The sequence below is a fragment of the Phoenix dactylifera genome, unplaced genomic scaffold, assembly GCF_009389715.1.
Source record: "Phoenix dactylifera cultivar Barhee BC4 unplaced genomic scaffold, palm_55x_up_171113_PBpolish2nd_filt_p 002073F, whole genome shotgun sequence".
In the NCBI taxonomy this organism is placed as follows: Eukaryota; Viridiplantae; Streptophyta; class Magnoliopsida; order Arecales; family Arecaceae; genus Phoenix; species Phoenix dactylifera.
In genome coordinates, this window is record NW_024069347.1 from 5,748 (window position 1) to 22,090 (window position 16,343).

General features: G+C 40.4%; 1 protein-coding gene across 1 annotated transcript; it reads right to left on the bottom strand.

Moving 5' to 3' along the window:
• Positions 1–1,124: 1,124 nt before the first annotated feature.
• LOC103720851 (protein SLOW GREEN 1, chloroplastic) lies at positions 1,125–2,427 on the bottom strand (the record flags this gene model as incomplete). The annotated part of the gene is given in 2 exon segments (XM_008810794.4): positions 1,125–1,644; positions 1,647–2,427. Coding segments are annotated over 2 exon segments (1,059 nt in total), but the record flags the coding sequence as incomplete, so codon positions are not given.
• Positions 2,428–16,343: the final 13,916 nt, after the last annotated feature.

Consider the following 16,343-nt stretch of genomic DNA (forward strand, 5'->3'; position numbering starts at 1 on the left):
GGATTAAGCTGTGAACAATTAAGAGAGGGATTAACAAGAAAATAAGTAAAACAGTAAGAAGCAGAAAAGTGAAAAACCATTGACAGAAAGTGCGAAGATTAGGTAAAAAGAGAAGATTAAGAAGAAAAAAACAGAAGAATAAAGAGGATCAAAGAAAGACACAGAAGAAGAATAGAGGAGAACAGAAAAGAGAGATGAAATTACAAATTAATTCGCTAAAGAAATTGATCTATATTAATCTTCTGGAAGAAGTTTTGACTGTTTTCACTTGCATCAGGGGTTTTAAGAAAAATGTGTCCTTGCTTTAATCCCATTCTCCCTTGCATTCTATAGAAGATTTAGCTCCCTCCAGTAGTTGTTAAGCTTTCCTGATGATGAGCTACATTCCCCTTACAGTACTAAAGTCTCTGCATTTATTCAGTCTTCCTGTTTTTTCAGAAATTGGAGCAGTCAACTTTCAGGCTTTCATAATGAAATTAATATGATGAATAAGTCATTTTAAAAAAATTACCAAATGATTTATTTCCCTTGTTTTCCTTCGATAACTACCATTGTAATGTCTGTTAGTAACTCAAAATAATTCACATCTCACACCACTGTGCTAGCCTAGCTCCATCTTCTAAATGCTGCCAATGGAGTTTGCCTCATTAATGGCAGTGAAACAAGTCTGGCCTCCCAGAACAAGGAAAATGAGCTGCTCAACTTGGATGGGAAAAGAAAGGTGAGAAAAAAACACAACCTAATGCTCCTCACATCTGTACAGAAATCTTTAACAAACTCTTTCTAGGAAAGCCACAAAACCAGATGTAGAAGAAAAATACACTGACAATGGATATTATTACCAGATGGAGAACAAAAGAAATCACTTACACTTACAGTCAAGTTAAGATTTTGATCAGTTTTGAAAGAATGCAATAGTACACCTCTAATCGAATACTATAGCGACTATTAAATGTCAAAAATGAACATTGCCCTGTAATGTTAAAGTCATGCAGTTTCAGATTAACTGAACTTGGTGTTCAGAATCATTCATCACATATCAGACATTGTGTCGAGACAGTTGCACCACACCTCCATTGCTAATTTAACTTCAAGCACAATCGAAACAGAAGGCCAAAGAAGAATTCGAAGCCCAAATGATTCATCATGTATTGAATTCACCATCACAGGGCAAAATAAGAGTAATATCTTTCAGAACAGAGTTACTGAATTATTATATCCTATATAGCCCTTACAGCATGCACGCTGCAAAATTTTTGAAACAATGTGGCATCATCGTACAACAATTTCTCAAGCAGGAGAAGCTCACCTCTCTCCAATTATTCCATCTTTTTGATTTCTCGGCATGCCAAAAGAAAATATAACTTCAAATCTCAGAGTCTCCAGTCCCGAAGAGCTTCACCCTCGACAGAGGCGACTGCAAGTAGGCATCCACTTCAAACTTCTTTGGCGAAAGCTCATGATACTTTGAGAACTTCTCCCTTGCCTCCTTGTTCCGATCCAACAAGCTATAAATCACCCCCTGGCAAAAGTACGGCCTGTAGTCCTTAGGGTCCTGCCGGGCCAACTCCTCATAGGTTGATAGAGCCTCATCAACATTCTTCTGCAAGAATTGTATCTGGGCCATGATCAGACGCACGTCCTCGCCGCTTTCTCCTTCTGCTCGGCCCTCGCAAGATCCAGAGCCCTCTCCAGCCGTTCAATCACCGCATTCCCCTCGCCACACCGGTCCATGAGCACCGCGTTCTCAAAGAGGGCCTCAAAGGAGAGAGGATCGACTGCAAGGATCTCCTCGAAGAGCCTCCGGGACTCGGTGGCCTCCCCCATCTCGTTGAGGAGCCGGGCAGCGAGGAACTTCCACTCGGTTTCAACAGGCTGCGCAGCCATCAAACGTTTGAGGATCTCCAGGGCCTCGGAGTCCTCTCCCTCCTCGAGTTTCTTGTAGAGGGTGGTCCGGAGGGCGCCCACTGCCTCGGAGTTGGATTCCAGATATTGGGAGAGCGTGGAGGAGTCGTTTTCTGTCTCGACTTCAGTGGCCTCGGTTCTCTCCTCGGTCGCCAGCGGAGTGGAGTGTTCGGCCCTTGCCGGCGGCGGCGCGGAGAACTTGCCGGCGAGGAGCGCCGTCGTGGTGGCGGCGAGGACGAGCGCGCAGGAGGCGGCGGAGCCGATGGTTCGGGCGAGGGGATTCGGAGGGCCGGAACTGGATGAAGCCCCTAACCCTGGAATCCCAGGAAACCCTAGATTTGGAGAGAAACGGAGCCTGGAAACGGAGGGCTTTGGGAGGGGTGGAGGGTTTGAAGGTAGAGCGGAAAGTGGAAAAGAGGAATCCCTCGGCGTGCATGGAGGTTGTGGCTCCGGTAAGGGAATCCATGGCCGGCTTTTGGGGCGAGCTAGGTTTAGGGTTAGGGTTAGGATTTGGGGAGGGCTTTAGAATCTTGGATGGTCTTTAGGACGTGGGGAGGCGAGAAGGGAAGAGCGAAGGGAACAAGGAGTTGTACCAAAAAAAAAAAAAAAAAAGGGAACAAGGAGCGCATCACGAGAATGTTCCAGATTTTGGAGTTAATTACGGGAAGGGAAGAGGGGGAATTTGGTAAATAAAAGCAGAATGATTGGGGAGGTTTGCAATATATAATTTGAACTTGAAGGGGTTAGGTGAGACCGAATGCATCGGAAACCACTTAGGCGAGGATTTTGAGGGCCGAGCAACCTCGTGGTCAGCGGCAGGAATGATTTTCTTTTTCTTTTTTTTGTTTATTTTCGTTTTATTTTCATCTAGTCGTTTCGTTTGTGGACTACAGATGACTTTATGAAGCCCGAAGGAAGGCATGTTCATTTTGTTTTCCGACTTTTTAATCCGTTTATTTTATTCTTCCGGTGCCGCCTGGATAGCAAGCAGACCTAATCATGGGCCAGATGGCCGCCCAGCCAGCCCAGCCCATCCGGAATGTACACCAGAAATAGACCCATGAAAGAGACTTACGCAAAAAAGAGTAGACCCCATCTAAAAACCAAGCCAGACCTGAAAAATAAAAAAACTAGTTCATCGCCACCCAGATTATACATTTGTTTTATATGTTAATTATATTAAATAATTATATATTACAATGAGATAATAATATATCATATTGTACTTAGCCTATAATATTTGGGAGGGGAGAAGAGTAAACTGGATCCGGTGGATGGGCTCTTCAAGATTGGGCTGCCCTGGACAAAAATGTAAGTCCAATATTCGAATAGGGTCAGACCTAGGCACAGGCATTGGACCTAACTACTACCATAGAGCCCAGCCTGGCCTAGCTCGTTCTTTGATCAAGTCTACTCGATAGACCCTTTCTAAGATGATGATGATGATGATGATAGCAATATAGAAAATATTGTTTAAGTAATTAAGTTACTAGTATGAATTTTTGAACTACAAAATAAGTATGTACAATTATGTAAACTCTAATTTTAAGAAGGAAATAATCAAATGCTATAGATCAACCTAATAAATATTCGGATCAATAAGCATCTAAACATTTGTCCCAACCATAGTTAGTGAGTTTAGAAATGAGTATGACAAATGTTACATGTAGCAACAGTTATAATCGATATAGAAAATTGCACACAATTCAACAAAATTAGTAAAGTTTTTTATATATTTATTATAAAAAATAAAAAATATATGTCACAAAGTTTAACAAAGCATGCTTTTTAAAATTTAAAATAAATGAAGTATGTTTGGTTATAGCTTCATGTATGTTGGTTATTGTAGATTTTTTTTTTATTAGAAAACAATTTTGGATTTAGAAGATTTCAAATTAAAGAATGAAACTTGAGCAAGAGTGTTACATGGGAAGATAAATCACGTGGAGAAATTTGCAAGGCAATGGACCAAGGAGTGTGGGAAAGATGAAATTTGGAGCATATATATTTTTCTTTCACATCCCTTATCATCCAGATGGGATCCTATGGCGGTTTTACAAGAATGTAACCTATGTTCCTTAGGATATGCTTGGCACTTGTTTTTATGGGTTTGTTTTATCCCGAAACCCTCTTCAAGAGGAAATATGTTTAGGGAGATCAATGGTTTCGATGTAAAATATGCGGGCAATACATTTCCAAAAGAAAATTAAAAAAAGCAATGCTTATGCATGTAAGCCATAGGAATGGGCTGACATGGCTACCAATGTCACATTGCTGCACCAATGTTTCATGCTGAGATACGCCTCGTTCGATGCGACGTTCGCAACGGAATTCGAACGGGACGTCGTTCATCGTATGAACGCACCTCGGATCGTAGAATTCAAAAAAATTTCTGGATCCAAATCCAGAAGATCTTTGAACTCATTAGGGAGGGGAGATTAGGATCTGAGGAGGATTGATTAAGATTTATAAAACTGAAACAAAAATCAAAAGTTTTAGATTTGAAGATCTCATCTTCAAAAATTCTGCAGGTGTAGAATACCGCAGCCTGATGATCTATTTTAGGTTCCTGTTTGAGCCACACAATTGTCCGGCCTCTACAGGTATCCACACGAGGATTTAATCATCTGAGATAAAGTCTTACCGGAGTACTAGCTTCTTGCAAAGACCTCTCATGACTATCAAAAGAGATGGAAGAAATTCTGCAACATACCTCTTTGAAGAAGAACGCTTTCTTCTTCAACCTTGCTCGCAATTAAGGAAGAAGAGGAGGTAACCTTGCACGTGAATCTTCCTAACCCTGATGCTGTGGAAGAAGAGGAAGAAGAAGCCCTCTTTCAGCCATGGACAAGGAGGAAAGGAAGAAGCTTGACGTGGGAGGAAGAACTCTTTCTCCCTTGGGCTGAATGGATCTCTCTTCCTTGATCCTTCTTCTTCTTTGCTTTCCAACACCTTGGAGGAAGAAGAAAGGGGTCTCCTTTTGCTGCCGTGGGAAGGGAAGAGGAAAAAAGGCGTAGAGAGGAAGAGGAGAGAATTAATTCATAACGTCTCCCTTGCTACCCTTTTATGGATTGGGTTTAGGGCTTCTCCTAATCTTATTAGGAGTATGGGACTATAACCCATCCTTGGATTAATGCCAAGTGTCCAATCCTTGTGCTCATAGATGCATGACATGTGTCCACTTAATTAATTGATTAATTTCTTAATTACATTAGGACTCCTAATCTCATTAGAAGAATTAATTGATTTGGGAGCATGCATCCTACAACGCCATGTGGAGTTTAAAGTCCGCATAGTGTGAACACGACTTAAGTCATATTCATCCTACGATGACATGTGGTCTTTAAAATCTACACAAACCTTGGTTTAATCAAATTGACCCAATTATGAACCCAAATCAATTTGGATCGAACCCAATTCGATTTGGTTCATTAAATCAGCCCAATTGCAATCCAATTGCAATCAATTCCTCTTAATTCGTCTTCCATTAACTCACTAACACTTAATGGATTAATTCAATCACCAATCATATTGATGATTGATTTCTATTGTGATTCCAAATCACAATTATGATAGTCTGACTAATTAAATTCTCTATGTGTGTGACCTCGTAGGTTCTATTCTGACTGGTAGTGAGACATATTGAGATCTCTATCTCAATATCACTGAAACTCCTTTCAGAGGGCTGAAACGATTTCAGTTCTACTCTCAGAGTTCACTAATCACCAAGTGAATGTCTTCGAGTCTCACAATCCACCAGTGATACCTAGCAGTATGTGGTGGCAACCCAACAGAATGGAATGTCTGAACCTCTAGGTGCAGTTAGCGTATGATATAGTCACTCTATCATGGATCCCGACGTGACGGAGGTTGTGTATATCTCGTCAAACCCCATCATCCGTCATATGTCAAATTTATACGACTTCCAGTTCGAGATATGGAAAACTCTTTTTCCAAAATATCTGGCTAGAAATTTATCGAACTCAGTCTCATAAATCACATAGGATCACTCCTAATCTATCAAGATTGATAGATCCCATCTAGATGCAACCCTATTCCAAAATGAACCTACTGTAGCCAATTCGCACTACAAGGACCCGAATGGCTAGGGCCCAAGTTCATATGCTCGTCAAACTTCAGCAACCTCACAGTGAATAGCTGAGGCATCGCAGGTCAAAGGACCAGTCATATAACTGCAGCATAAGTAGTCACTGACGAGTGGATAGATATCCATGTGACTACTTTCTTTGGTCACACTCAGTATCTTGTTCTCTAACAAGTACTCGCATAATCACTCCAGTGTCTCTACACTGTGGACTCGAGACTCATCCATCTGACTAAGTGATTTGTGCACTAATCTCAGCGGATCGATCACCGTCCCTCGTGATGGATCCATCGATCAGGAGCATTTGGAAATTAATCCCTAATGACACATGCCTCAAATTCTCAACTCCTTGAGAATATGTGTCATCATCTATTAATTTCTTGGATGATTCATGGACACATACAAACATGAATGAAAAACAAATTGCCCAATCTTATTTATCAATAAGTGTCAAATTACAAATTTATGCCTCGGATTACAAATATGCGTCAACCATGTTGGCTTTTAGGGCATACTTCTAACAATCTCCCACTTGCACTAAAGCCAATTAGACATGTATTTAGGTCCCATTTTTTCAAGATGGACTTCTAATTTCTTCTGACTCAGCTGCTTAGTGAATGGGTCCGCCATGTTATCAGTGGAGTCTACTCTCTGCACCTCTACATATTTCTTTTCGAGGTAGTCGCGAATTAGATGAAATCGCCGCTCTATGTGCTTGGACTTCTGGTGAGACCTCGGCTCCTTAGCTAGTGCTATGGCGTCGTTGTTGTCGCAGAAAAGGGTTATGGCATCTGATGACATGACTCCTAGTTCTTTGACAAACTTTTTGTACCAGAATGCTTTCTTCGCAGCATTCGATGCAGAAATATACTCTGCTTCCATGGTAGAATCTGCAATAATCGGTTGCTTGGAACTCTTCCAATTTACCGATCCTCCATTCCATAAGAATACATATCCTGATGTAGACTTTCTATCATCAGGGTCAGTCATGAAGTCTGAATTAGTATATCCTTCTACCTTTAACTCTGTGCCTCCTCCAAAGACCAAAAATATATCCTTAGTCCTTCTCAAATACTTAAGGATATTTTTCACAGCTATCCAGTGCTCCTCGCCTGGATTTGACTGATATCTGCTCGTGACAATGACAGTATGTGCTATATCAGGTCGAGTACATAGCATGGCATACATGAGGCTCCCTATTGCCGATGCATAAGGGATCCTACTCATGCGCTGAATCTCTTCAGATATTTTGGGACACATCTTTTTGGAGAGATTTATCCCATGCCTTAGGGGTAATAATCACCTTTTAGAGTTTTTCATGCTGAACCTCTTCAGCACTTTCTTTATATACATTTTCTGTGATAGGCCAAGCATCCTCTTAGATCTATTTTTATAGACCTTAATTCCCAAAATATAAGATGCTTCACCTTGGTCTTTTATGGAGAATTTCTTAGACAACCATAATTTGACCGATGTGAGCATGGAAATATCATTCCCAATCAGGAGTATATCATCCACGTACAATACGAGGAATACTATAGGCCTACCACTGATCTTTTTGTACACACATGGTTCCTTTTCGTTCTTGATGAAATCAAACGATTTGATCACATTATCGAAATGAGTGTTCCAACTCCGAGATGCTTGCTTTAGTCCATAAATGGATCTTTGTAGCTTGCAAACCTTGTGATCACCATCACTGGAAGTGAAACCCTAAGGCTGTTCCATATAGATATCTTCCTCAAGATATCCATTAAGGAATGTAGTTTTTACATCCATCTGCCATATCTCATAATCATGATAAGCTGCAATGGCAAGCAAAGTTCGAATGGACTTCAGCATGGCTACCGGTGAAAAGGTATCCTGATAGTCAATGCCTTCGCGCTGACTATAATCTTTTGCCACCAACCTTGCCTTATAGGTCTCTACCTTGCTATCCGAACCCATTTTTCTTTTGTAGATCCATTTACACCCAATAGGTACTATACCTTCAGGCGGATCTACTAAGGTCCATACTTGGTTGGAATGCATGGAGTCTATTTCTGACTTCATCGCATCCATTCATTTTTCAGAGTTGATGTCTAACATCGCTTCGTTGTAGGTCTTGGGATCATCACTATGATCTCTTTCTTCCATAAGGAACTCTTCCTCTATTTCTTCTGTAAGCATACCTAAGTATCTTTCAGGAGGATGGGGAGATCCTACTGGATCTACAAAGTGGGCGAGGTTCTTCATGTATTGGCTTAATGTGAATAGGTTCACTAGGCTCCATTGCTCGATGCTCTTCAGAGACTTTCTCTTCGAGCTCAATTTTTCTTCCACTGCCTCTATCAAAGATAAACTGTTTTTCCAAGAAGATGGCATTGTTAGGATCTAGCACATGCCGCTGAAAATTCAAAAAAAATTCAGATATGCAGCAGAAAGACATGTGCATATCCCGTTCATCGCATGAACGTATTTTAAAACCATTTATAGATTGATCAGGATTAAATTCTTAATAAATTATTTTAAAATCATGATTAAGAAGATCATATCTTCACCTTGTGCGGATAGATGGTCTCCGCAAATCTGATTTACGTGGTACTTAATGAGGGTTCAATGGAAGCCGCACACGCGTCCGGCCTCTACAGGTATCCACACGAAGTACTGACTCGATCGAAGCCTTTGGATCTCACTGGGGTGCTAGCTCCCTTGCAGAGATAGCTATGGATGGCTGAAGTCCTCTCCTTTGAATCAACCTTTGATTGGCTTGAGAGGAGGAAGAAGAAGGAAGAACCAAGGAAGAAGAAAAACAAGGTTCTATGCAGCCTTTTTCTTTTTCTTCCTTTTGAAACCAAGATGAAGAAGGAAGAGGGCGTCCTAAGCTTTTCTTTTTCTTCTCTTGATTGTGGCTCAAAGGAGGAAGATGGAGGAGGGTGCTCACGGCTGGAATGAGGAGAAAAACATGAACCTTGGCCAAAATCCCATGCTCCCTTTTTGAAATATTAAGAGATAAAGATGAGCTCCTATTTTTTAGGAGCTCATCCTTATCTCATTTTTCATGCCACCTAGGAGGGGCATGCGCCCCTCCTTTTTCTCCCACGCAATGCCCAAGAGGAGGGGCGTAAGCCCCTCCCTCAAGTCCATATTAATCTGCCTTTTAATCTAATTAAAGGGTATTTTAATTTGGGTGCATTGCATGAGTCAAATCCTAGTCAAAATAGGATTTGTATGAACCCATTTCAATTTCCTCCTTATCCTAATCTAATTAGGATTTAATTGAACCATGACTCTATTGAACTCTTCAATCCTAATCCAATTAGAAATTATTTAATTAATTAGATTAAAATTAAAATTAATTAGGACTTAAGAAAATTCTAATCTAATTAGAACTTGTCCAAATTTTAGCCCTAAGATAATTAGGACTTTAGAAATCCTATTTCAAGTAGGACTCTAATTTAATTTGAAATCCTAATCCAATTAGGACTCCATGAATCCCACTCCAAGTAGGACTCATGATCAAGTCCAATTAATTAAATCTAATTAATTAAATTAAATTGCAATCCGATTGCGATTGTTCCTTCTTCTAACCACTAACTCTTAGCGGGTTAACCATTTATCAATCTAATTGATCATATGTGATTCTTAATCACAATTCAACTATCGGATCGGTCAATACTTCTAATGTGTGTGACCCCATAGGTTCCATTCTGACTGGTAGTGAGATATATTGTGATCTCTATCACAATATCATTAAAAACTCCTTTCAATGGGTTGAAACAATTCCAACTCAACTCACCAGGGATTATCGACCATCGAGATGATCCCTGTGAGTCTCACCATCCACCAGTGACACCTAGCAGTATGTAGTGGCTACCCAGCAGAATAGAAGTGATGAACCACTAGGTGCAGTTATCGTATGATACAGTCCTTCTATCGCGGATCCCTACAGGCCGGAGGTCAAGGATAACTCGTCAAACCCCGTCGTCTGTCATATGTCTAGATTTATTCAACTTGAGTTCGATAGTGGAAAACTCTTTCTCCACTTTATATTACTACCCTGGCCAAGGTCTTAGAACTCAGTCTAATAAATCACATAGGATCACTCCTCTTCTATCAAGGTCGATAGATTCCATGTAAGTACATACCCTACTCCTACAGTGAACTTACTGCAGCCAATCTACACTACAAGGACCCATATGGCTAAAGACCATATATACGTGTAGTCAAACTACAATAACCTCACTGTGAGTAGCCGAAGCACCGCAGGTCAAAGGACCAGTCATACTACTGCAACATCAAGTAAGTCACTAATGAGTGGATAGACATCCAAGTGACTTCTTGTCTTGGTCACGCTCAGTACCCTTATTCTCTAACAAGCACCTGCACTATCACTTCAGTATCCCTACATTGTGGACTCGAGTCTCGTCCATCCAAAAGGAAAGTGATCTGTGCACTGATCGGATCGATCACCATCCTTGTGATGATCCATTGATCAGGAGCATTTAGAAATTAATCACCAATGATACATGGCTCAAATTCTCAACTCTTGAGAATATGTATCATCATCTTATTAATTCCTTGGATGATTCATTGATACATAAACAATATGAATGAAAAGATGCCCATTTATTATTCAATAATAATAAAGTCAAGTATAAATTTATGTTCCAGAATTAATAATGTGTCCGCCAGATTGGCTTCTAGGGCATACATCTAACAATCTCCCACTTGCACTAAAGCCAATTAGACATATATCTAAGTCCCATCTTCTCAAGATGGGCTTCTGTCTTCTGCTGATTTAACTGCTTAGTGAGCGGGTCCGTCACGTTGTCCGTGGAGTCTACTCTCTGCACCTCGACATATTTCTTCTCGAGGTATTCGCGTATGAGGTGAAAGCGCCGCTCTATGTGCTTGGACTTCTGATGAGACCTTGGTGTTCGTCCGATTCCTGTCTACCTAAAAATATGCTAGACAGATCGTTGTTAGAACCGACGAACAAAAGTAAAATTTAAATTTTACTCTTACCTTTCCTACTTGAAGAATAGTGGTTGTAAGAGGTCGATCCACAGGGAGGCGATTGGAGTTGCATAAAAATTAGAACGTTCACTCGGATTCGAAATCGATTTTTGAATAACAAAAGAAAAACATTATGTCGGAGATGTTGATAGATTCTCTAGCCTACCGAAGAATGATTTTTATTTAAAAATAATGAAAAGACAAGTTCTTAGAAATCAAAGAACATTTATAAATTCATGAAATGTTTAACTATTCAAAGGACTACTTTGGCATGGATGAAAACAGTGCTAAGAAGATTGAAAACTGGAACATAAATTGCATAAAAGAAAATTTCATATAATGCATGAAAAAGAAGAAAGATTACAGAATTTGAAGAACGGAAATTAAAAACAACAGAAATTACAACTTTAGCATAAATAAAACTCTTAAAAAAAAAGAAAAAAAACAAAAAATCATATTAGAACATGCTCTGTTTTCAAAAGAGAAAACAAAGCATTTCCTTCAAAACGAGCCCTCTCCCCTGTTCCTTCTTGGACCAGCCGAGCACTCCTGTTACTTGGCCTCCACCCCGCACACCGAGCTCCCTTTCTTCTTCTCGTTCTCCCCTTCTTATAGATCACCAGAGCATGGAGAGGCGGAGAAACGGGCTCTTGGCTGGGAGGAGGTGTGGATCATGGGATGCTTGCAGACGCGGAGGAGACGGAATCCGGAATGGGCGCACGGCTAGGAATGGAAGATTGGCTGGCCGCGGGATCGACGGGAAGACGCCGTGGGATGCTGGGAGCTGACTCGGAACTCCTTTGGACCACGATTGAGAGGCGGGAGTGCATCACGGGATGGAAGAAGCTGGGAGAAGAAATGGATGCCGGGTCGGAAGATGAATACGGACGGGAGATGGGCTGAATACACATCCGACTCGGACACATGATCTTTGGCATGATGCGGGAGGGCAGATCGCGGAAGGTTTGATGTGAATCCGGATGGCTGAAATGGCAGGATCGGGAGCTGATGCACGCTGGATCGCTGGAGGAGACGGATCCATGGATGGATGTGGAAGAGCCTGGCTGGATCGACTGATTTGGAAGGAAGCTGGGAACGTGGAACGGGCGGCTGGTACGCAGAGGATGCTGGAAAATTGCATGGACGTCGGTCTTGATGCATCGCGGGAGAAGAGGAATGGAACTTGGACGCTGGAATGGAACGGCCGAAAGCAGCTGCTGGGAGGAAGAAGAACAGTGAACTTAAGAAAAATTCCCGTAACACTGTTCATATGAACAGTGATTTCAGCATGAATAGTAACTTCAGGAATGAATAGTATTTTCAGCTATTCTTCATGGGATTGGAAGTTAAAAAGTTCTTTTTCTTTATGATGAAGTGAGAGTGGGAATCTCTATTCCGGAATATGAGGGTGCTAATCCGAAAAGGAGGGAACGCGAGGATTACTGGGAGATCGCACGCGGGCTCGGATGTTTGGGTGCAAATGTGCTCGATCAGATCATGGCAGGATTGGGCCCGCATGGTTTGGGGCCATGATACATTCCTCTAAACCCTACCAAATGCGCATTTAAACTTTAATTTATACTAACATGTGCCAAACAAAAATATAATATTAACTTGGTGATTTTATCGTTATATGTTAGCAGTAATACTAATTTAAGCAGCGTGTAGATCGCACTTTTGTGCTCTCATTACACCCCCCAACTAGCTTATTGCTAGTCTCTAGCAATTAACGAGCAAACGATAAAATGAGGGCACAAAAGATGTAGTCTAACTTATGATTTTTTTTTTTTAAATTGAAGCTAAATACACAAACTAAGATATGTACCCATTTTCGTAGGAAGTCACGATTGCACTTAGCACGTGCAACAAGCCTTTAAACCCCTAGGTTACCCTAGTGAACGAGTGTTGTCTCGTGAGGGTTTGCAGTGAAGTTACCCACAAACTTCATTAGTCAGGGATTTCCAATTTTTAACTCGAAATTTGAACAAGTATTACTGTATGAACTTAGAATTGCAAGGACAATAAAGATTTATTGCTATCATATTTAAGCAGACTCTAACTCAAGTTTCATTACTCCCCATCTATCTTCTAACAAGTCAAGAATGTAGTGAGGTGCAAGATAGTATCATATAAATGAGTGGCTTTCACTTACTTCCAACATGATCACTCTAATTTTCAAGACTTTCTAGAGTTAAATGGTAATGAACACCCCATATTTATTTATTTATTTATTTATTTTTTTTATATCAGACTGAATGCTAAGAAGAATGACTTGTGCAATATCTAGTCTTATTAAGCTTTCTAGCTGACCCATGTAGCGAGTGTTAGGCCAGTGACTCCCGATCCAGATGGCTCAGGGCACTAGGTGTAGAGACACCCTAACAGGCTTAATAACTCAAGTTAACTAGGCTTCAAGGCCAAATTAGTCACTCAGAGTTTAATCTCAATCATCCTCACCTTTTTACGCGAACACTCGCTGCTTGCCAGGCAAGAGGCCCGGTTACTCAGTGAGAAGACTTAAAATAAACTCATTATTTTTATTTTATTTTATCTTTCTTTTTTTTTTCTTTTTTTTTTGATTAGGATGTTCATCACACATATAACTTTAAATTATCCCGAAGATTAAAAGTATTCATATTAGTTGCAAGTATACATACCCCACTATTCATGTGCTTACGTGTTGGTGCTAAATCATCTTGTAACATGTTAGCAGAAGATAGGTGGGACGAAAACTCAAGCTAGAACTGCTATCATATTCCTTAACTCAAAGCTATTGTCAAAGCAATTCCTAGTTTGTACAGCCAAAAAGATTAGAGTTTGAGTTAAAAATTTGAACCCCTTTTTTTAAAAAAATTTAATTTTAATTTTTTTTTTGGCATAAAAAATTAAAAATATTCTCACCCCCATACCTAAATCTAACATTGTCCTCAATGTTAAAGAAAATTTAAAACAGTAATAGGATAGAGGAGAAGTTACTTGATATGGGTGGGTAAAGTGACAATAGGGACAAACCTGCATTTTTTTTTTTGAGCACAAAAATATTTACATGTTGGGTTGCCTCCCAAGAACGCTAAGTTTTATGTCTTCAGCCAGACAAAATGTAGGTTCATTTTTTTTTTTCAACCATTATCTAAGAATGGTTTTGGAAGAGTCCGAGGAAGAACAGTCGGCTGATGACATTCTATGCTCATTAGGGGAACAGAATTAGGGAGCGCATGCTCGACCCCTTCTAGGTAAGTCTCTAAAGGATCCTTACTATAAGTTTGTAAGAAAGTTTCCTGAACCAGACTTTCAATCATGTCAACTTCATTGATTTCTTCATCGCCTGGTGGTTGTTTACTTATATTGAAGACATTAAGCTCGACTTTCATGTTGCCAAAAGATAACTTCAGCATCCCATTTCGACAGTTGATCACAGCATTTGCTGTGGCTAAGAAAGGTCTACCTAAAATTATAGGTGTGTGACTGTCTGGATGTATTGCAGGTTCAGTCTCAAGGATAACGAAGTCCACAGGATAGTAAAACTCGTTTACTTTCACTATTACATCCTCTATAATCTCCTTGAGGTACTTCACTGTCCTATCTGCTAAGAAAAGGGTAATATTTGTAGGCTTTAATTCCCCCAAACCTAACTTTTGGTATACATAGTAGGGAAGTAGGTTCACACTGGCTCCTAAATCTAATAGAGCTCTCTGGATGATCGTCTCTCCTATTTTTATTTCAATGGTTGGGCAACCAGGGTCTTTGAATTTCGGGACAATCTGTTGTTGAATGAGAGATGAGGCTTGTGCAGCCATAACAGCTTGCCTAGGAATGCTGGTTTTTCTTTTGACTGTGGTGAGGTCTTTCAAGAATTTTGTATAGGAGGAAATTTGTCGTATGGCATCGAGGAAAGGTATATTTATTTGAACAGTTTTAAAGACTTCCATTATTTCATCAAAGTTAGATTGTTTCTTGGAGTCCCGAAGTCTACTGAGAAAGGAAACCTTAGGTTTGTATGTTTCTATGGGTTCTTCCTTTTTTTCTGATTTATCATGTTCGTGACCTCTCTTCTGAATAGGGTTCTTATCGGATTCATTTTTATTGTCTTTTTCATGTTCAGGAAGTTGGACTTTATTGTCCACTTGCTTGCCAGACCTTAAAGTGGTAATTGCCTGGACTTCATAGGTCGGATTTCCATTAGAATCGATTTGATACTGACCTCTCTGACCTTGATTTTGTTGTCTACTAGGGTTAGGCACTGGTTGACTAGGTAGTTCACCTTTCTTTCTATCCCCTAGAGAGTTTGCTATTTGGCTTAGACTAACCTCAAGTTTTGCAATCGCTTGTGCATGGAATTGGTTAGTCTGGGCTTGGGCTGTATTGGTCTGTTGTTGTTGTTTGATAAAATCTTGTTGTTGTTTCATCATATTAGCCATCATGGTTTCTAATTGTGAAGGTTGCTGTGGGATAGGGGTATTATAAGGAGGTACAGATGGAACCAATGGTTGGTTCATTTGTGATGGACCTATCCTGGGGAAGTTGTTCTGAAAATCTGGTGGACCACCTTGATGCTGAATAGGTTCATTCTGCTTATACGAGAAATTTGGGTGGAACCTATTATCAGGGTGGTAGACTGGGCTGAATGAATTGGGAGTGGGCTTCTTGAAGGCACTATATGAGTTTAGAGCATTTGCTTGCTCGGCCTTTATGGTGGGCAGATTAGGGCAGCACTCCACTAGATGCTCCGGACTATTACACAAGACACACAAACTATATGACTCGTGATCCACTTCATGACGGGATCTGACTCTTTGTATGAACTCGAACTAGTGGAAACAGTAAAAGCATCAAACTTTTTACTTAAGTTGTACTGTTAGATGTATGCCCTAGAAGCCAATTTTGGCTGACACATTATTAATTCTGGAACATAATTTGTAATTGACTTTATTATTATTGAATAAATAAAAGGTATCTTTTTCATTCATATTGTTTATGTGTCTATGAATCATCCAAGAATTAATAAGATGATGAGGCATATTCTTAAGAGTTAAGAATTTGAGCCATGCATCATTGGTGATTAAATTATGAATGCTCCTGATCGATGGATCATCACGAGGGCGGTGATCGATCCGATGAGATCAGTGCACACATTACTTTCCTTATGGACGGACGAGACTCGAGTCCACGGTGTGGGGACACTGAAGTAATAGTGCAGGTGCTTGTTAGAGAACAAGGGTACTGAGCGTGACCAATACAAGAAGTCACTTGGATGTCTATCCACTCGTCAGTGACTTGCTTGATGTTGCAGTAGTGTAACTGGTCCTTTGACCTGCGGTGCTTCGGCTACTCACAG